Below are 21486 nucleotides of genomic sequence, written 5' to 3'. Positions count from 1 at the left end.
ATGGATGGATGCGCCTGGGGTTTCCCTTTGCTGCTTCCCTGGGTTTTCTAGGTGGCATGAGGGTACCCCCGATACTGAAAGATGCTGCTTGCTCCTCTGCAGCAGGCCAGGGCTTCAGGCACCATTGGGCGTGTAGCCATCAATCTGCTTTGTGTCCCAGACACCTGCTGGTGGTCACCCTCACGCAGGACCCTTCTTGCCCCTTCTGTCATGTCAAACCAGCCAAATCCTTTGGCTTTCCTGCCATGGTCTCCCCTAGCGTCTGGATCTGTGAGCAATGGTGGTCTCGGCTGTACTGCAGCCTGGGGCCCCGGGGCAGCTCCGCCCCTGTGGAAGGACCCTGCTTTTGCAAGCAATGGCTGGTGAAGGAGGGTCTTCCTCGGGAGCTGGTGGTGGGGCTGACTGGGTGTCCTCTGGCGATGCTGGTAGCTACGTGTAGGTGTGGGGCCAATGCTGATGGTGCACACTGGGACACCTGGCCCTGAGGGAGCAGGCACATTGTCCTCTGGAGGCGTGGGAAGGCCTGGAGGGGACCAGGAGGCTGATGTCCCATCCCATGGGGAAGCCGGGGTGGTGGAGCAATCTTCCATCATGGCTGGCATCCTGAGTGGTGACTGCTTTGTCTCTTTCTCCATGTCCCCTTGTCTCCCAAGTGGAGAACAGGCAGCTGACCCTGGACCTCCAGACGGAGAACAAAGGCAGCGTTGTCTCCGGCGGAGAGCTGACGATTTTCCTGGACGGACCTGCTGTTGATCTGGGAAGCCTGCCTAATGGCAGTGCCGTGACAGAGGGTGAGTGCCGCCCGTCTCCGCATGCATGTGGCGGCTCTGAGCACGAGGCGGTGAGCAGCGGTGGGGAGAGGAGTGGGGCTGAGAGCACGGCCCTCGGCACCTCTGAGCCAGCGTCCGAGTGTCAGCAGCCACCTCCTCTCCCAGGTAAGGCTCCGGCCCCTGCCCGCCCCGACTCCAGGCTTGTCCATGGGCTCCCGCGGGAGCAAGCGTGTGGTGGGACAGGAGCGGGAGCGTCGACAGGCTCACGCCCTGCCTCCCCGATGGCGTGAGAGGCGCAGCCCTTCTGCAGGCCCTCTGCCAGCCGCCCGTGCGGCTCAGCCCCTTCCCTTGCTGTCCTGTGTGGGCTGGGGAAACGGCTTCTGTATTTAATGGACCGCTCGGAGAAGGGCTGCCTGTGGTGGAGGGTGTGTGGAGACATGGACGGATGTCTGACCCGTGGGGGCTGCCAGGGGAGCGAGCAGAGCTTGTGCTGGAGAGGGGCTGGTGCATTGCTTTCCCTCGCTGGGAGGCGAAGCTTGTAGAATCTGGAAGCCTTAAATGCAGCTGCTCTCCTGGTGCTGCCAGTTCCACAAAATCCTGCATGCGGATCTGCCATGGGGTGCTGTGGGGACAGGCCGTGCCATTGCGCAGTGGTGGGAGAGGAGAGCACCCCAGCGTAAGGGCAGGGTGTCCTTGTGTGCTGGGGGGGCTGTCCTGTCGTGCTTTTGGGTCTCCCCTCTGGAAGGAGGGAGGGAAGGAAGGAAGGAAGGTAGAACTAGTAGGTGCCTCAGTCATTTTCTTCACCCACTTTTTCTTCATCTGTTCAGGGTCCCAGGTGCCTGGACGGGACTCCAGCAGCATGGCTGCGGCCACGGAGAGCAGACACCAGCCTCCCAGTACAAACTGCTTTGGAAGCAGACCGAGGTAAGTGTCCTGTGCTGGCAGCACCTGTCGGGCTGTTACTGGGTGGTTGCTGTGGTTGTGAGGCAGCTGAGAAGTGTCTAGATCATCCTTGTGCAGTGGACCCCGCTCCGGATCTCCCAGTGATCCCCCAGCAAAGCAGTCCGTAGGAGGTGTGGAGCAGGGGTGGGCTGGCCGACCTGGAGGACAGTATGGCTGTGGGGTGGCCGTACAGCCGGGCTGTGGCTGACTGGGGCCTCTCTTTAAACTATTTGTTTCTTAAGGGGTGTCAGGTCTGTGATGACCCAGAGAGTTTCCACCAGTTGCTTTACTGGCACCTGAGGAAATGGTCCACCAGGGAGGTGTGGGGCAGGCTGTGACCAGGCAAAGGGCTGGTCTGCAGGAGCCCCTTCAAATGGGGATTAAGGGGACCCCAGCTCTTGCCTCAGGCACCGCCGTGGCCAGGCGCTGGGCCAGGCTGGGAAGCACAATGCCCCTCTGGGCAATGGTCACAGGGGGACGCTTCCGCAGGTCCAGGGAGAGCAGGAGAAGCAGAGCTGCAGGGAAGTAACAGCTGCTTCCAAAGGAAATGAGGTGCTTGGGCACCAGGCCATCCTGTGCCTGGCGCGGTGCCCTCCCTTGCCTTCTCGCTGGGCTGGAGTGGCTCAGCGCTGCTCCTTTTGGAGCTGTGGTTATTGAGAGACGTGTCACACTGTCAACATGGAGTTGAATTTAACACCTATTTATATTTCCAGAGCGTGGCAATGTCCCAGCAGCCTATACAGATGTTCTGGTTAGAAGCGTGCCTGTAGAGAGGGCGCTTGCAGCCTGCCCGATAAGAGGTTCTGCGTGCCCTCAGCCTTAGGAGCACTCTCAGCAGCAAGCCCCACACCTCGAGCTTTTCTGCTCATTCTTCACCTGCTGGGCACATACAAGAGATGAGCGAATGGGAGAAGTGGTTTTGGCTCTAAAAAGTTACCCTGTCCTTCCATATCGTGTGTTCATCTCCCACCCGAGGAGGGAGTGGGATGGGAAATCGGGAGCAGGTTGTTGAACACAGTCGGTGCCTTTTTGTTTTGGTTGCTTCTCTTGATTCCTGCTGTCCAGGTGTTAAAGCCTCCTAAGGGGTGAGAGAGTGCTCGAGGTGTCCTGGCAGGAGCTGGACTTTGCAGCTGCGTAGCAGCTATCAGTAGGTGCTAGAAAGCCTGCAAAAAAGTTCTGGTTTGAGAGGCTCAGGCTGGTGACTGCTCGCTTCTGATTCCTGGCTGCTTTCCGATTGCCTGAAAGTCGTTTCTGCTTTTGGTGTCGTCTTGTTCTGTGAGTGTGCGAGAGAAGTGTGGTGAGGTCCAGCCAGTACTTCTCCAGGGGACGTTCAGAGACCTTCCAGGCGTGCTTGCAATCATTAAAAATCCCACGGCTGCTCTGGTATGGGAAACTTCCTAGCTAGTTTTCAATTCATTTTACACTCGCCTGAATTTAGCGTTGCTCGGACATAACTCCGCAGTTTGATGCAGTACTGCTACACAGGGCAGAGCATTGCGGTACGTACCCACCATGGAGGCAGCTGCCTTCTCTGGAACGGAGTACAGGTCCTTTGCACATGGGAGTGCTGTTTGATGTTTGCTCTGTTTATACGCAGAGCCATGTTTATTTTCATGGGCTTGGTGATGGATGCTGGCAAACTCGCTCGCAGGCAGGACGGAAAGAAAAGAGTCATTCTTTGCTCCTCAGCTATTTCTACACTGTCCCCTCAAGGGGAACTGCTTGGTCAGGGTTTCTCTTTCTTCTCCTGAACAAATGTCATCTTGGGATTTGCTGCTAATCTTGGTGACGGGGTGTGAAATTCCACAGCCTTCTGTGCGGAGAGGAAACAGAGCCCAGAGGTCCCCCACTGCAAGCTGGTGCCATGGGTGCCGAGAGAGTTGCCACAATCCCTGTTTGTCTTGCGGTGGCCAAAGGGGCCTCTTCTGACAGCAGGGAATAAAGTAGCCCGGTTTGCTGCTTGCCCTACGGAGAGGCTCCGGCTGGCCAGCCACGTCGGGTATTGCGATCTAGGCACGGCCGTGAGAAACTGCTGTCACCTCTCACAAGCTCATCCAAACTCAGTGACTTCTTCAGCGCAGCACGCTTTGCTTTCTCTGCTTGCGTGACATTCAAAAGTCACCGCTCAGCTAGTGATGGGCATGAGCATCCCTGAGGGCAGGCAGGAGACGTTCCTCTGGGTCACTCAGGTGAAATATGTCCCTTCATGAGACCCCTTGCTCTGCAAAGCCCTCTGTGTGGCTGTGGGTTGTCCCCAGGCATGTGGCTTCTGGTGTGACGCAGCAACAGTGAAGGCTGGAGGAGCTGCCATCGCCAGTTGCACCCTTGGCACAGGCAGGGGAGAGGCAGGCAGTGCTGCATGGTAGGTGTGCCGCCTGCTGCCGCGGAGGGGCCGGGGGGCTGCTCAGGGCCTTGGAGAACAAGCCGTGAGAGGGGTCTTGGGTCAGCTGGAAAGGGGTGGGTAACAGGAATGAACTGGGTTCGGGGTTTTGGAGCCTCTTGACTCTTCAGCTGCATGTCCCGCTGCCGTGGGGCGAGGGCGTGTTCCTCCTGCTCCAGCTCCAGAGTGGTGATACACAGCTGCCGTCTCTGTTGCTGGCACTGCAGGCGTGAGGGCTGGGTGCTGGGGACGTGGCTGCCTCCTCCCGCCTTTGCAGGGGCAGGGGGAATTTCTCAGCTCCGTGTTTTGGAAGCTGAGCCCCTGCTGCCCACATGGCGCTGGGACTCTCCACGCATGTGTTTCCCAGTGGCCATGTCCCGACCCCCCGCAGCCCGTGCTGGCTCCCGGCTGCGTGCTCTGCCCTCCCTCCGCTTCGTCTGTAGTTTGTGATCTGGTCTGCCCAGTGAGACCGAGACTGGTGCTGCCACCTCTGCTGGCGTCTCGTGCCAGGACCTTCTGGCCGCCACAGCGGGAGGAGGCAGCTGTTCCTGGGTCTAATGCCCGGGGCCGACGTCAGCCTCTGCGGCGTGGGGGCTCTGCCTTGGCAGAGACGGGGAGCTGAAAGGTTGATGTCACCCTGGCTGACGCCACTTCCCTCTTCAGCATCGTCTGCTCCCTCCAGCCCAGGAGGGGCGATGGGGCAGCCATGCGAGGTCTCCAGTCGATGGGGAACCGCAGGGCTCTTGCCAGCCGCCTGGTGTACGTACACCCCACTCCGTCCCACCGGCGTGGCTGCGAGAGGCTGTTCTCATCCGCGCCGTGACTTGTTTTCTCCCCGCTCCTATTTTAAGAGCACGTTCCCAGCCCCGCCGCTCTCACGTGGCCTCGCTGGGTTTGTTTCCACGCATCTATTAAAAGACAATGCCCAGATGGGAGCACTCGTAGGAGGGCTGGGCTGGGCGGCGGGCCGGCTAATTCAGGCCTGGTAACCCTGTGTGGCCGGCTGGCAGCCTGGAAACATCCTGTTTTGGTTTCTAAAAACTCTCTGGGCAGCTCTGAGCTCATCTGTGCTAAGAAGGGCAGGGACAAGATCTGTCCTGTGCCTCGGGGGCTGCTCCTGGTGGGACCAGCTCCTGCCGGTGGTGCTACCTGCCCGCTCCCCTTCAGCCAGGGCTCTGGGGGCTGTGCTGCCTCCCCATGGGGTGAATGTGGGAAGGTGGGTCCCAGCCAACTTTCAGGAGGTGCATGGTGCCAGCGTGCCCCACTGAGCCCCATGGGTGGACAGTGATGCGCAACCTTCACCCCCCAGCCAGGGGAAGAGGAGCCCATTCTGCTCCTGCAGCTGCTCCGAGTCCCCCGGGTGCTGGTGGCCAAAGCAAACCCGCAGCATGTAGAGGTGTCCTGGGGGTAGCCAGGGTTTCTGGTGCAAGGTCACCATCTGAGGGGTGCCTCGAGGAACCCCTTGTCTGGGGCTGCCCTCCTGGGAAGGTCCATGGCTGTTCAAGTGGCCACGGCAGCTTCTGCTCGCAGGCTGCTCTGACCATGGCTCTTATCTGATCTATTTTCAACAACCATCTCATGCTTTCCCATGTCTCCTCCCGATCCCAGCCCTTCCTCTGCCCACTGTCGTGATCCGCTCCCCAAGGAGAGTGGCTTTGGAGTGAGTGGGAGGAACCAAGGGCTTGCTGGAGCTGGTGAGGGTGGCATGACTGATGCTGCGCCCTGTCGCTGCCAAGCTGCCATTCCCTCCCAGCTCCAGCCCTGAGACATGGGGACAGTTTGCGGGTTTTGCCCTTTTAAGGGGAGAATTTGGCTGGGGCAAACCAACTTTTTAATCCCTGTGGTCCTCACCCTCTGTGGTTGCTGCCCCGGCCCGGGATCCTGGGCAGGGGTGGCTGGGCTCTGCCTCTGTTCCCCTGGCCCCTGGGATGCGGGAAGGCAGCGTCCCCCCGTCCTGCCCTGCCCTGTCCCCCTCTCCACGTGCAGTAATGACCGGGTTTCTTAATCAACATGAAAACCCAGCCTTTTCTTGAATGCTTTTGGGCTGCCTCAGGGGCCCAGGGCGGTCGGAGGGGGAGAGTTTGCTTGGGGGAAGTGGCAGGCGTTCTGCCCATGGCGGTCAGGCTGCCGTGGCCACGGGGACGTGGTGGCAAGGGAGCTCCATCGTGGCACTAAGTGCAGACCCCCTGAGAGATGGAGCAGCCGCATCCAAGCTGGTCGTAACCTGTGCCGTGATTTAAGCTCCCATCTTTCCCAGCTGCCTGTTCCCTCTTTCGCCAGAGGCCACAGCTGTCACGGCAGCAGAGCACATTTGCACCTTCTTCACCTGCTTTTGTGCAAGGTTTGTAGCCAGGCGGGAGGCATGGGGGGGGTTCCCACAGTGGTGCAGGAGCTGGTGATGTGTGGAATCTCTCCTGGGAGCTTTATTCCAGGGGTGGATGGAGCAAACTGCTGGTGGCCGTGACAGCTTGGTGCTGCAAGCGGGTTTCCAGCTGTGAGCGCCTGGGGCCATTTCTCGGGAGCACTTGCAAACAAAAGCAAAGTCATTGTCACCCAGGTTACTCCTCCAGGGGACTGGGCCACCGGCAGGCCAGGACCCATGGGCAGGCCGGCAGGTCCGAGTAAGGAGCACGAAGTTCAGGGCACTGCCGGAGGAGCAGAGGCACGTGGCTGCATCCTGGCCGTTCTCAGGGAGGACTGACGGCTGTGCTGGGGGACAAGCAGCATGAGACAGAAGCAAAAAGGCGGGAGCCGAGTTTTCTTTGTGAGGCCAGCGGTGTGTGTCAGCTCCCGTGTTTCTTTCCCTTGCAGGACGCACCGACATGCGGCTGGAGCGGCCAGGCAAAACACGGGGAGTGGAGAGCAAAGTCCCAGCGCCAGGAGCCGGCACCGGCAGCAGGCCAAGAGCACGCAGCACGCCGGCATGGCCAACGGCACAGCCAACGGCACAGGTGAACCAGCGCTCGTGGGAGGAGGGGGGGGACAGAGCTTGGGGCTGCATCTGGTGGGAGAAAATGAATTTCTGCTAAGATAACAGGTCGTGTAGTGCCTGGGAATTTCCTCTTTGTGAATTGGTAGTTTTTTATTGATTTTACTTTTGATAAGCTGGGCAGCTCTGCAGAACGCACTGGTAGGATCCGTTCTGCCCATCGTGAATAATTTCTGTGGCTCCTCTCTGGAGTCTCCCTGACAGAAATACTGCATTCAGCTCCAGGTTTTTAAAAGGGTACTGAGACAGCAATGCCACTGATGCCGCTGCGAGGAGGACAGTTATCACAGCCGAGTGGGCTTTTTTCAGGGTTGGGAGCATTCAGCTGAACTTGCCCATCGGTCTCCAGCAAAAATGTTTTGAGCTCTTGCCCACCAAAGCAAGGAGGAGCAGCTGTCTGTCGAGCCCCAGAGGAGGCACAAACTTGACTCCCAAAGGGGGGCTGATTCTTATGCCAGGGTGTGTTTCTGGAAGGGTTTTTCTTGTCTTTTCTTGGATTTGTCCACAAAACCATAAATATCTTGTAGAGTGGGGACTGGGACCTGCAGAGTGCCTGACTATGAAGCTACAGCAGCTTATCTGTTTTATCTGTTTTCCTTCTCTGGCTCTCATGGAGCCGGACGAGCAGCGCGGCATCTCCTGCTCCTCTGCACTGTTTTGCAGGCAGCACCATCCTTTCTTTTGCTTTTATCAGAGACCTGGAAGGAGAAGCAGAGTGCTTTGTTTCGGGTAGAAGGAAATGTTTCGTTCAACCCAAAAGGAGGATTATTTTTTTTTTTTTTTTTCCATTTCATTGGAAAAAGCCTGGAGCAATGCAATTTCAATTTTGCCAAAACCCGTTTTGGGAAGGGAGATGGGGGAGCGGAAGGCTGACGTGAAATGCTGCCTTTCAGCTGTTGCTCCTGGTCCGTGCTCCCCTCCCCGCCGCTGTGGCTCGTCTCTGCCCTGTTTGGCGCAGCGCTGTACTGGGAACCAATGCTGCGCCGTGTCCCCTGTCCCACCCAGCCCTTCCCAGTGTCCTCGCTGTGCGGGGGACACTCCCTCGGGCTATGGACAGAATTTTTGTTCCCAAGTGCAACTTGGCTCCTTGGCTTTGGTTTGTTTAAAACAAGTTTTATTGGCCCGGCCCCAGCCTTCCCGGTGGCTTTATGGCTGTGCCGTCCTCGTTGCTGTTTACCACTCGCCAACCTCCGTGTCTCCTGTAAGTCCTGTCGGTGATGACTTTACACTTCAGGATGGGGAGATGAGTGTTTCTGGTGGCTGGGATTAGTGCTGGACACCCTCTCTTGCCCTGTGGAATGCCTCTAGAAACCATCCTCTTCCTCCTCAGTTTGGTACGTTTTGGTGTTTTTTGAGCAGACTGTTGCAAGAACGTCCCCATTACATTTGTCACTCACAGCTGTAATTTCATCCGACAATAAAAGGAGATTATTTCATGGCGTGTTTTCTCTACAGCCATGTTGCTTAGCCCTACCTGTGTTCCCCTTGGAGCCCTTCCTTATCAGGTGAACTTTGGATCAGCTTTTCCCCTGCTTTGTCCAGGACTGAGATCAAATCGATCACAGCGTAGTCACCTGGGTCATTCTGCAGGTTCCCTTTGAAGAGTGGCACAACATGTTTGAAGCTTCTAAAATTGCCCTTCCCAAGGCTTGCTAGAAATGAGCAGCAGTCAGAGACCTCCTTGCCTCAGTCTTGCAGGACTGCGGTGGAAGTTGCAGTGAACCTGGAAATCTTCATTGCCCATAGATGCCGCCTGAGGGGCTCCTTTGGTTGCTGGTGCTGTGTGCCAGGATTCCTGCGGCGCTGGAGGATGCTGTCCTGCTACCCTCTAGCTGCGCAGCAAAAGTGTCCCGAGCAGCCTGCCTCTTCTACAGAGCGTCTGTAGTTCTTCTGTGGGGCTTTATACTCTTTTGAGGCTTTTTCCTGTATTATTTCTAAATGCTTGGGCTTGTAGACACAGATACTTGCCTTACAGTTTTCTGCGTTTCTCAGCTCTAACTTGTGGAGCTCTGTCTGCATCCCTTGCTTCTTTGTTACTTGTTGCTGGTTTGTTTTTAATGCTTTTGCTTTGCCACTGAAGCCCGGATGTCTTGTAGCGAAAGTTATCCTCGGCTGGACTGCCAAGTCTCAGGGTTTTTTGGCTACCTAATAAATATTGGTCAAACAAATTCCCTTTCATTTTTTTTGGTCTGCATTTTCCTCCTCATCAGTTTTCTTTGTAATTTTCCTTTGCTCTGTCTCTTCGCCTTCTCTTTTCCAAAAGTTCAGTGGAATCTAGCAACCTTTAGCTCTTACCAGTGCAGCTGACTTGCCGAGCCTGGGTTTCCCTCTGCCCGGGGCGGGGGGATGCTGCACCAGCAGTTTCTGGGCTCCTGTGCGTTACCTGAACTCCCATCACGCACGCAGCATGTTTGCAAGCGGCAGAAGAGGTACGGAGCACGAATGCCAAGTACCCTCTGCTTTTTGTCTTGGGACAAAGAAAACTTCTAGAGGGACCTGACTGCTGGGGGAAGGAGGTGCTGCCTTTGCAGGCTGGGAGCACCATGAGTCCCGCGTTTGGGTGGTAGTGACTGCCACCCACCACGTGCTCTGCCTCCTGGGCTGCGTGGGTGCAGTAGATCAGCCAGGCCCCCATTACCCTTTCTGGGTGCTAACGTCTGTGCCCTCTGCCTTTCCAGTGAACGGAGACGCAGTGGTCGCCGCAGACATCGAAGAGGAAAGGCCGGCAGCAGGAGCGAGCGTACCAACCCCAGCAGCGTCAAGCATGGCTGACGGCTCTGTCGCTCCTGCCCTGCCCAGCTCTGGAGAGGCAGAGGAGGCAGCCTCCGGCTCCAGCGCCCCGCCGGCCCGGGCAGCGGTGCTAGCCCTGGATGCTCTGCCCCCCGGGTAAGCTCTGCCTTCTGCTTGAGACTTCTGTTCCCCTGACAGGGCCAGCGCGATGGAGCGCCTGTGGCCCTTGGGGAGGGAGACACAGCCCTGGCAGGACGGCTCGGGGGACACGACCAAACTGGGGCACTGCTGTGTGCTGGAAAAAGAGGATGCTTGAGGGAGGGGGCTGCACTGCACCAGGAGCTGGTGGAAATGATGGTGGTCAGCAGAGCAGAGAGGGCCTGGGGGATCGCCCTGTCAGGGACCCCTGTGCCTCGTTGGCCTGGCACAGTCTGTCCTCCCTTGTCTGAGCCATCTGGCCGGGGTGTGACTGTTGTGGATTCCTCCTCTGGGGTCCGATCTGTGTCCGCTGTGGGTCTCTGGGGTAATAAACGGTGAATCACATCTCTGCGGCAAGCAGCCTCTCAGCGTCTGTGCCCAGGGGAGCAGCAGACCACGCTGCTCTCCTGGGGCTGCTGAAGGGATCAGTCAGAGGAAAAAGCACGAGAGAGGGAGTGAATTTCCAGGGAGTTCCCACTGAGCAGGAGGGCACGAACGTGCGCTCCAGAGACACCATGGAGGCGTCAGCCACTGCTGGTGGGAGGTGGGCAGGACCCTCAATTAGCTGTTTTTCTCCTGTTTTTCTCCCGGTGCGGATGCTCCGCATCCTCCTCCTCCTCCTCCTCCATGGGACGTGGGCTGGGGGGGAGAGCTGGGGCTGGCTGAGCCGTGCCAGTGGGCTCGCTGGCTCTCGGTGGGGGCGGTGGGCAGGCTCTGGGCTCAGCCCCCCTCCCTGCTGCAGCTGGGCTGGTCTCCCCTTGTATTTCAGACACCTTTAATTCTGGACTGAAAAAGCAAAGCGGCGATGGGGGGGCGGGGGGGGCATTGAAAATGTCTTGTGTTTTGTATGAAGGGAGCTGTTTATTTTCCTTTGGCTGAGGCGATGCCTGCAAGGTCAGGGCCTCGCTCGTGTGTCAGTCACAGGTAATTAGGGTTAACGGCTCAGTGTGCCTTTATGTGGGGTGTGTGAGGGTTTCTGTTCTCCGGCCTGGGCGCTTCCTGTTTCCAGGCAGCTGGAAAAGTCCAGTGCTCTGAAAAAGGTCTTTATTCCAGCCAGAGCTTGTGCCCCCTTCTGCTCCTACCAGGTAGACTGAAGGTCTCCTTTTCCCCACCTCTGTGCAGCCCGAGGTGGAAACAGGCTGTTGTTTCTTTCCCGGGGCGGAGAGGAGCCCACGGATATCTCACGATTAGGGTTTCCGGAGGCTCTGGGAGGTTGCAAGCGCTGCTTTCTAAGACACACCAGACTTGCATTTACCTGATCCAGTTGGGTGGAAGGGTGGCCCCTTGTCCTCCCCGTGCCTGTCTGCCTGCGGTGCTCACGCATCAGAAGATTATACTTGTGTGTGTGGAGGAGGATAAAGCTGTCGTACTTTAGGAGACGGCTGGAAAAGAGCAGTGAAGGGGTCGTGAGCCATCCTCCAGGCTGAGCTTGCAGAATTTGGATCTCTGGAGACACCTTTGATTAGCACCTCGTGTATCTGTCCCTCCCTGTCCTGACATCAGGATCTGTAGCGGGGAAAGGGAGCAGCAGCCCCCTTGCGTGTGCTGTCCGAGTTACGCGCTCGTGCTGGGCTGACTTGGGTAGCAGCTGACCTGCTCGCTCAGGTGGAGACCAGGTATCGGGGTCTTCCCAGGTGAAGGAGAGTGGAGAACCGAGTCTTTTGAGGTCTCCACGGAGCGAGCCCTGCCCTGAGAGCTGCCAGACCAGGTTCTGGGCTAACAGGGATTTGCACAAACAGGGATTTGCTAAACGGGGATTGCACAAAACACTGTGGCCCTGGAGTGGTATAAATGAGCTTCTGGGGATCTCTTGAGACCTGATCTAGGGCAGCTGATTTTTGGCTGGCTCGCAACACCAGGGTATTGCTTTGAGTGGTGGTTTGGGGCCCAGCTTGGGAGATGGGGATGCAGCTGGCTGGGCTGGTGGAGGCCGCGATGTCTCAGGCAGAAGGGATGCACACAAAACCAGGCCACTTCAGCGCTGTTAGCAGCGTGTTCCACAGAAAGCGGTGCAAGATAGCCCCTCGCTGGCCCGGCTCCCGCAGGAATGGCTGTGCGGAGAGCACTGTGGAGCCTGTGAACGATCGCTCTTGCTTTGCCGCTCGCAGGAGCGACGTCCCCTGCAGAGCTGCCAGTTGCTCCAGCGCTGAAGAGCTGGAAAGCCATCGTGTCCCTCCTGCTTCCTGCAGGAGCCCTGCCTCATTCTCCAAGCGTCTCCTTTCATCTGCGGGAGCGTGGAGACCACTCACGCTTGGCTTCCCTTCAGTCTCTGGAGGGGTGGCAGCTTTTCCTATCTGCGCGCTGGTGGGTGCGCTGAGCCCCAGCCTCCCTGCTCGTGCCGGGCTGCGTGCAGATGGAGTCGAGAGTGGCTGGGTTCATGTGGGGATTCAGAGCTATTTATTCTGCTCGGATAGCTGTCTCTGAACATCTGCAGCAGATGTGGTGGGCACAAAGGCATCTCTCACACAACGAGGAGTCTGTTCTAGGGGCTGGAGGGTGCTGGAAGGTGTTCTGAATAATTCCAACCCCGACAGTGCCCAGAACTTCCTTCGCATCCTCCTGGCTTGGGCAGAGCGTGTTTCCTTGCGAAGCCGGGGAGCGTGTGTGGCACAGGAGCAGCCGGTCGCGGTACTCGAGGCCCTTGGCGCGGGGTCCTGGTTCTCACCTAGGGGTTTCCGAGCGGACCGATAGCGAAAGGGGGGAGGGCGCAAGAGCTGCGGGCTCCTGCATCTGGTTCCTATCAGTGATGATCCTGCGCGGGGCACAGACGGTCGTTAGCGTGGTGTGTATACACAGTGCTGTCTCGCCCGTACAAAGAGGTACATTATGCTGCCTGGCAGAAGGCATGGGGCTGTGGTTTCTTACATAAGGAGGGCGTTTGGTTTGGACTGCAGGGTTGCCTCAGTACTGCCACTTCGCACCATCCGGGGCTCCCTGTACCCACTGCTGTTGCAAGCCTGGTGGGCAGTCGGAGGGGAGCTGGCGGGGGCCCACACGTCGCACGCTTCGTGCTTGCAGCAGTTGTGCACGTGGGTGAGAGCTCCCACCATCTAGCACTTGCTAAACCACTAATCTTCCTTGCTGTGGGCAATGTGGCAGCAGGCGCGGGGAGGAATGCTGGCTGGACCTAGGGTCCCCAGAGGAAGAGCCTGTTGTCATGCGTCTCCCTGAGCTGTGTCCCTTGTGGGATGACAGGTGGGATGCAGGGAATCCTGCGAAGAGCTGGGTAATGGTCTGAGCAAGGATGCGTTGCCCTCAGTGCCTCTGTTTCTGAGGTTGTTGCTGTGTGTCAGCGGTAATAAGTTTGTTGCAACTTGCTGTTTAATGGCAGTGACTCGCTGTTGGTAGGGTGAGGCAGTCCTCACCAAGTTTACTTTTCAGATCACCAGGGAGCTGCTGACCTGAGGAGCATGTGAGCTTGTCACCTGTTTGTACAGGGTGTGAGACGGGGATAGAGGACGTCAATCAGTAGCTGCCACCACCAGCAGCAATCTGCAGTCTCCGCAGTCATGAGGGCAGCCAGAGGAGTATCTGAGGGATCCAGAAACCCTCTGCCCTGGTGGAGTACTCATTGTGGGATTTTTTGTCTACAGCCACAGAAACAGTACGTGAGGACTTGAGAGCCTCTTGTCATAAAGCACTTCAAAGTCCTCAGAGCCATAAGATAAATCATCTTGTGAATCTGGAGGACTTGTCCCCTCTCGTAATGACTGCTGGCACCACTGGTTCGGTGTGCATGGGGGTGAGGTCCTGTTCGTTTCTGAAGCATGGCATGTCAGCGTGGACGCAATGGGTGGCGCATCTGGCTGGGCTTGTCCTGCACGCTGTGAGTGAGTGGTGCTGATGTCTCTAGATCCACTCAAAGGAGGCCGTTATGAACAACCGACCTCGGAAAGATGATGCTTAAAGGGTTTCCCGTGGGATGCTGACTCCTGCAGTGTCTCATGAGTGGAATTGTGCCTTGGTGTTTTGTTTGGAAATAGCATCATTCCTCCACCTGAGCCTTGTGCCGGGTCCGTATCTGGCCGTTGCTGGTGGTCTGAAGCACCTGCAGGGCAGATCTAGGAAGGGGCTTCCCAAAGCTCTGCCTGCAGTGGGCAGCTTTCCAGGCAGCAGCACTTCCACAGCCCTGCCTTCTCCCTGAAGATGCTCGCGGACCTTCTGCCGTCCATCTCATGGGGTGGACATGCTTCTGTCTTCAAGAAACCCCAGCTATGCCGATTTTCTCTTTGGAGATTTCAGGGTTTTTTTTTTAGCTGTCCTGGTGCTTTTATGCCCATGAAGCACTGAGTTCATCGTTAGCGAACAGGAAACTTGAGGCGTTTCCCCTCTGACAACGCCCAGTGCTGCCCCGAGGTAACCCAGGAAAAGGCTGACCATGGGGTGGGGAGACAAAGACGTCCTCATCCCAGAGCCGCACCGGGTAGTGCCGGCTCTGCTCTCACGTGGTCACTCCTTTGGGCGGCGTTATGCTTGGCAGCCCCTTGCTGCCAAAGGTGTACAGTGCAGTATGTCCTGCCTTGGACTCTTTCCATTAGAGATAACCATTGGTGTCCCTAGATCTGTTCCAGGGATGAGAAAGGCAGTGCTGCTGACTGGTAGCTTTCATCTGCAGATTACCTGGTCTCTGCGAATGCGTTAAGTTGACAGTGCTTTTGAGAAGCCCGTAGGAGCAAAGCCAACAGCTCTGATTTGGGTTAGGCAATCTCTCGGCTGAGTCCTGAGCTTGACATTCACGTTCCCCTCCTGCTTTTGGGCAATTGACTCTTATCTCAGAGTACAAGATTGCCTTCTGCCCAGGGCAGAGGTTTTTCAGGCTGCCTGCATGGCTGCTGGGCTGGCGAGATCCCCAGCTGACGGCATGCTGCCAGGGCTTGGAAATGCGGCTGAGGCTCTCCCCATTTTCTGCCTTCCCACCTCTTTGACGTGCAGTGTCGAGGCTGTGATGCACATGGACCTGTGGTCGCAGCAGGTGTGTGGTTGTGGCTGAGATCACCGTTTGGTGGCTTCATCGTCCCCTGGGGAGGTTTGAAGGTGAGCAGAGACAGTGTGAGCCCAAGCAATGGGGCATTGGCGCTTTTTGTCTCCTCCACAAGGGCTTCTTGCTTTCTGCAAGCCCAGGTTTGTTCCCTTGCTGTCACAACAGAAGCTGGTATATTAATTTCCTAGGGCTTTTTGTGATGATTAATTGAGATAGAAGATTGAATCGGGAGGGAGACCTGTGGGAGCAGAAGTGTGGCAGGAGAACACTTTATCTGTCAGCAGCTGCCGACTTGCCTCTCTCTGTTGCAGAATAAAAGCTGACAGGAAAGCAGAGCGCTCCACGGAGCTCTTACCTTTGCCAGGGCGTACACTTTCATGAATGAATTAAGGCAAAGAATGGTTTTCAGTGTAGCCATGTAAAGCCAGGCCTCCCTGTCGTACTGGCTCCCCTCAGGGGCCACCTCCGAACCTTGTGCCTTGTGGCCACGCGATGTTTTTAAGCGGTATCTGTCAGCAGTGAGCAGGAGGGCTGCCAAGGAGAAAATTCGGCCTCAGCCCAAACTCAAAGGCTCCCCTTTAAAGATGTATTAAGAGAAACCAATCAAAAACTACATCAAAAACTCAGAGGGCATAAAACTGACCCTGTGTGAAATCTTATGACGATCCTCCTACTTTCTGGAGGAAATTAGGAATTTATGCTCCAAATTATTCCTGTTTTCAGAAAGCAGACCGCTGCAGCACCCCTCCGATGGTCTTGGTCAAGCAAGCCAAGCAACTGCCACGCAGGCCTGCTGCCATTCTTTATTTTAACCAAAGGTTAGAACACCGTAGCTAAGCAATGCGAGGGGGTGGGCTTGCTAATCCACCAGGTGCAGCTCTCTGGACGTTCTTGGTAATAAGGTGATTATTAATTATTCACAGCTCACTGGTGGGTGGGGGAGGCTGGTTGCACAGCTGCAGCGCGAGCCTGTGGGCACACATGCAGACAGCGTTCCGAGGGAGGCTGTTTGGGCAGGAGTTAAAGTAGACGAAGGCGCCCGTGTAGTGTCCTGTGTGTAGCAAGACTCCGGCTCTCGCTGCCGTGCAGATACCGGGGCTGAGGCTGCTGGATCCACGTTGCTTGTTCCAGGTGAACCCCTTCGCTTCACCTCTGTGTTTGAGGAGAGGACAGGCGCTGTCGCGTCTGCCTCAGGTTTCCTTCCACGTTCTCTCCTGAGGGTGCTGCTCTCCCCAGCTGGCCCTGGAGCAGCGCGCGGTGGGGACAGGCACCAGGGAGCCCTGCAGCGGGAGGCACACTGCCCTGGCTGGCATCGCAGAGGTGCTTCGGTAGCTCCACCTCAGCCAGGGTTTGGTCTGTGTGCTAGCAAGTATCAACTGCCTCATGATTATTTTTTTTTTTAATTTTTTTTCCTTGCAGGTGGGAACAGCGAGAGCTGCCCAATGGTAGAGTCTACTATGTAGACCATAACAACAAGACCACCACGTGGGAGAGACCCCTTCCTCCAGGGTAAGGAGCTCTGGGGGCAGCTGGCATCTCAGCTACTGAATTAACTTGTAGCAGACACGTGGGAGTCTGCACGGAAGGGGAGAGGTGGGTTGGTGTCAGGAAGGTCTTTTGATTTCTAAAAAGAATTGGGGTGAGATGACCAAGTGTTCGCTGGCCTGAAAGCACACCCTGTATCCTTAGAAAGGTCTTTCCAATGTTTGTAAAAAGGAAAAGGCCTTCCAATCTGTTGTGTTTTGACCTCTGCTAGAGGGTTGTTTTTCAAACAGTCCACCGAAATCACTGAACACTTGAGCAGCAGCGGAGCCACTTGTGGGCAGAGCAGAGGGGTGAGCATTCGGGATGGGGTGCCAGCAAAGTCCCTCTGAGGACCGGGAGAAGGAGAGAGTGAGCCTCATGTCACCTGGAGAAACAGATGTTTTTAGATGAGGGCTGAGCTCCTGGTGAGCAGAAACAGCCACGCTCAGTGTGCCCCAAACCTGGAGCTGGACCCTGGACTCTCTGAGGGGCCTCTTATGGTCTCAGCCACGTTGGGATCTGCTTGTTCTGCTGCTCAGCTCCATGAGACCTGTAGGAAGTGTTCTGCCAAACTTGTGTCCAGGAAGGCCGTGCTTTCACTTGCGGGAGTAAAGTCTTCAGGTCGTAAAGGCTGTACACAGCCCTGGGGCCACGTGCTTTCCAGAAGCTTGTTGAATTCTCACCTCTTTGTGCTTCTAAAAGCAGAGACCTCAATACAGCCTAACTGTTGTTCTCTAGACTGAGCTCGTTCAAGGCTGGAATGACTGAAGTGTGCTTTAACCGCCAGCGTAGTATGTGACAGTGAAATACAAGCCTGTCCTGTTTGCCTCCATGGGAGCCTCCAGGTTCCTGTGGGCACACGCTACCTTCAGTTAAGCTGTGGTCTCTGCAGCCACTTTCTGATCCTACAACAGCTTGAAATCTGTCTGGTGTTAAAAGAGGGAGGCTGTTACCTGGAAAGGTAGGTTTGGGAGTACCCCAGGTGCACTCCTTCCCTCCTGCTCAGGCCTTCAACCCAGTGGCTTGCCTCTGTCAGAGGTCACCTGTCTTGGAGGAATGCTTACGGCATCCCGGTGCAAGCTCTGCTAACATCTAGACATCCCATCTAGGCTTCACGCGCCCATGCAGGGAGGTGGTTCAAGTCTTGCTAGTCTTTTGTGTTTCCTTCTGGTGAATCTTTGTCCAAAAACCCTTCAGCTGTGAAACTGGTGGTTACGCTGGAGCCGGGAATGGAGTCCTTGTGTTAAAGTGTATCTTAGTTTTGTGAGAGGGGCCAGAGAGCAAGTGTCTGAAGTTGGCCTGTAGTGTCAGAGTGAAATGAAAAATTCCCGTCTTCATAGCTGCACCCTTGGGCCCCAGCAGCTCTCGGCTTTTCCTCCCTCGGAGGACTCTGAGCTGCTTTTCTCACCTGCGTTTCTGAGAGGCAGCACTCAACCACAAATCTTCTGCTGAGACGCTGCATGGGGGGCACGAGGGGAGCGTGGCAGCTGGGGAAGGGGCTCACAACCCGACGCTTCTCTCAGTCATGCTTTCAACGTGTTCTGGGGCAGCAGCTGGATATTCTCAAGCCACAGCTGCGTGTCCAGGGCCCTGGGGACAGCCCTCAGAGGAGGGCAATGGGAAGTTCCTCGGTGTAGGACCATGGTCTGTGCCTTCTGCTGTGCCTCCCGACCTCTCCAGGGTTTCTTTCTGCTGCCTTCACACCAGCATTTGTACCGAGTTGCCACACGGCAGCTGGAGGCACCTGCCAGCAGGACTCGTCGAGCTGTCTGAGGACAGTGACATCTTCCTCTGGTGTTTCCAGGTGGGAGAAACGTGTGGATCCTCGAGGCAGATATTACTACGTGGACCACAACACCCGGACCACCACGTGGCAGCGCCCCACGGCCGAGTACGTCAGGAACTATGAGCAGTGGCAATCCCAGCGAAACCAGCTCCAAGGAGCCATGCAGCAGTTCAGCCAAAGATTCCTGTACCAGGTGAGAACCGGGGGCCGCGGTGGTGAGGGTCTCACCCCACTCTCCTGCCAGTCTCACCTGGGCTGACCCGTGAGACCCTGAGCTCGGGGAGGTGCTCACTGGGCCGTGTGGGGTCTGTCAGCTCGGCGAGCTCAGCAGAGAAGCGCTGGGACAGGAGAGCCCACGAGCTCCTCTGCTGTGTGCAGAGAACAATGTGGGAGTAACTTTCTTTTTATAAAACAGCTTGCACAGCCCTGAGGGGTGATGGGAGGTGACCTCAGCAGCCTGTCCCTGGTGTCCCTTCAGAGCCAGTGTGGCTAGGCACATGCTTTCTCCCTTGGCTCCAGTCAGCCAAGCCTTGCTGCTGCCCTGGGGGGCTTGCAGGACTTGCTGCATGCTGTCAGAGCGGGGCATACGCTGAGGAAGCTGTGGGGCCCTGGTCTGTGGTAGGAGGGGAGGCTCTTTGGGATGAGCTTGTCCCTCCCCATGTCTCCATTGGGCTGAGGACAGGGGTTTGGGTGGCAGCAGGAGTCAGCAGCAGTAGCTGAAGGCCCAGGGTACAAGTGCGGTCATGGCGAGGGCTGCAATAGCCAGGGGACCAGAGAGCGCAGGGAACGAGCGCTGCTGGACTTGGTGAGCTTCCTTCTGCTTCCTCTGCTTCTTCCCATTGTTCCTGGATTGGGCTGAGTAGCTGCATTTCCTTACTCGGGGAATGATCCCTCAACAGCCCCGCAGACGAATAGCTCCTGGGCAGAGACTATTCTTGTCTCGGTCTTGCCTTTGCTGCTGGAGCCAGGACCTGGCTTCCAGCGGTGGTGAGCACCCTCTGATAACCAGGACTGTGCTGGCGGCCCTTGTGCTTGGGGGTGAGCCGTGCTTGGGAGAGAGCCAGGCTGGAGTGTTTCTGCCGCCCGGAGCGGTGATGTCCCTGTGCTCTCTGCCATCAGCTGGACATGTGCCTCGCAAAGGCTGTGCTGTGGTGTAAAATGCGGCTCTTGACAGAAGGCGGGGGAGGTCTGGTGAGGCAGGTGCGGAGTGGAGGTGGGCAGAGCAGGGTCACCAGCTTCCCATCGACGTTTAGCTCCTCTCGGAGAAAGCCAGGAGGCTGACGTGTCCCAGCAGCACTGCTAGTGCTGGTGCGAACTCTGTGCTCCGGTGGGGAGCTCGGATGCTCTCTGGGAGGGGGGTGCAGAGTGTGTCCTCCGGTGCTGCTCTGCACAAGAGGCAACCAGGGCTGCTCCCCGGGGGCACGGGAAGCTACTCTGCCCCTTTCCTTGCCGCCCATCTCTCCCCGGACAGCTCGCCAGCCCTTCCAAGCCTCGCAGCACGAGCTGGACTGTCACAGCTCTGCTGCCCTCCGCCCGCCCGCGCTCCTTGGCATGCCATTCGCAGCACCGCTGCGGAGGGGTGTGCGGGAGGGGGCTTCCACCGGAGGCCGAAAAGGGCCCCGGGCCTGTCGCTCGCTCCTGTCTCTGCCAGTGCCATCCTTGGAGCCGCTCCAGCGCTGTGCGACTCGCCCTGGCCGGGTTCCGCGGAGTGCAGAGGGAGGGACTCGCGCTCCAAATTTAGCCTGATGAAACGATTGTACTTTTTGTTTCAAGCTCTCTGCTGCCAGCGGTGATGGCTCCTGCTCTGCCTCCTTCCCTGCAGGGGCTTTGCTTTGCTTTGCCCTCCCCTCTCCAGCATCCACCAGCCGCCTTTGCGGGGAGAGGAAGGTGGGGAGGTGATGAGCAGCGCTGCAGCCCTGGGCGATGCAGAGCCGCAGCTCGGGGGGCCGGGGGGCAGCCGGGGACCGCTCTGCCAGCAGGCACCTTGGTGCCGCAGGGCTCCCCGGGCTGTGCCCACACGCAGCATCCCTCGCACTGAGGGTCTTGCCAGCACAAGGGACCAGGTTGTTCCCAGGGGCTGCAGAGAGCCGCAGGAGGGCTGGTTCCCCCCGAGCTCAGCCCCAGGTTCTTTTCCCCCTGCCCTGTTTGTTTTAATTAGTTATTTTTAGGTCACAGTGAGGTGATACCTCTGGATGTGACTCGGCCGTGTCTCTGGCCAGCCTGTCTGAGAGACTGCCCCAACTCTGAGGAACGCTGTGCCGGGCAGTGCCTCCTGCGCCCAGCCCGGCACATGGGGTTGGGTACAAGTGACGAAGCTCGGAGAGGCACGGACTGTGCTAGTCCCGTCCCTGGCGTGTCCCAGGACATCCCTGGGCTGCCATGGAGCACCCCGAGTGTCTCAGAGTGGGGGGCCCTGGCACCCCGAATAGCAGCCATGCCCGGGCCTGGGGCTGCCTCCCATCCCCGGGTGAGAGGGATGGGCCTGGCTGTGGGTGCCATTCCCTGAGCCCTGGCTGACTCCGATCCCCAGCCCCTGGAGGGCTGGGACACCCGCTGGGCTGGGACTGGGACATCGGCCCCTCTCCAGCAGCTGGGTCTCAGGAGGTGCAATGAAAATGCCTTTTTGGTAACGATGATTTTCTTAATTTAACCATTAAAAGCACTTGCAGGCCTCCTTCTCCCCTGCACCCCCGAGTGCTGGGGCCGCACCTCCATCCCCAGGGACCTCGGCGGGGGGAGAGCGGAGGCGCAGCGGGGCACCACGCCAGCCTGCCCTCGCCCCCCCTCCCCACCATCCCGGGGCATCCCCCGGTTCAGGCTGGGTGACGGCCGGCTCTGCCCGCCCCGGGGAAGAAGAAAGGTGCTTTGTACGGCGGCCCCCGACCTGCCGGGGGGGGGCGGCGGGGCGCGGAGCCGCCCGTCTGCGCGGGATGAATGCGGGCTCAGTGCGAGCGCATCCCGCGGCCGGCCCGGGGAGCCGGGGGGGGGGGGATGGGGGGGCCGCCGGCCCGCCAGGAAGCGCTGGGCGTGGACAGGGCTTGTGGGAATGATTTCATTGGAAAGGCCTGCGATATTTTTTCCCCTCTGGTGTGTGGTTCTTGGAGGAGGCTGGAGGTGTATCTGGTGGGGACGGCCGGCGGCAGCCGAGCAGCCGCGCACATCTGCGCCCGCCGGGGCCGGCCCGCT

The 21486-nt window shown here is 57.9% G+C and overlaps 1 protein-coding gene across 2 annotated transcripts in view; it reads left to right on the top strand.

Annotated features, from left to right (window-relative positions):
* The window catches only part of WWP2 (WW domain containing E3 ubiquitin protein ligase 2), a 43417-nt gene that overhangs the window by 10588 nt on the left and 11343 nt on the right, over positions 1-21486 (top strand). Inside the window, exons 5-10 of one of the 2 annotated variants that reach the window (XM_074582611.1) lie at positions 654-791; positions 1598-1694; positions 6904-7043; positions 9760-9967; positions 16410-16499; positions 18319-18493. In XM_074582611.1, the coding sequence (XP_074438712.1) occupies positions 654-791; positions 1598-1694; positions 6904-7043; positions 9760-9967; positions 16410-16499; positions 18319-18493 (848 nt within the window). Of the gene's footprint in view, positions 1-653; positions 936-1597; positions 1695-6903; positions 7044-9759; positions 9968-16409; positions 16500-18318; positions 18494-21486 lie in introns of both variants that reach the window. The other variant, XM_074582610.1, reaches the window with a different exon arrangement.

Source organism: Larus michahellis, chromosome 4 (assembly GCF_964199755.1).
Source record: "Larus michahellis chromosome 4, bLarMic1.1, whole genome shotgun sequence".
NCBI lineage: Eukaryota > Metazoa > Chordata > Aves > Charadriiformes > Laridae > Larus > Larus michahellis.
Note: the sequence above shows the minus strand (reverse complement) of the source record. Positions and strands in the feature narration are given on the sequence as shown.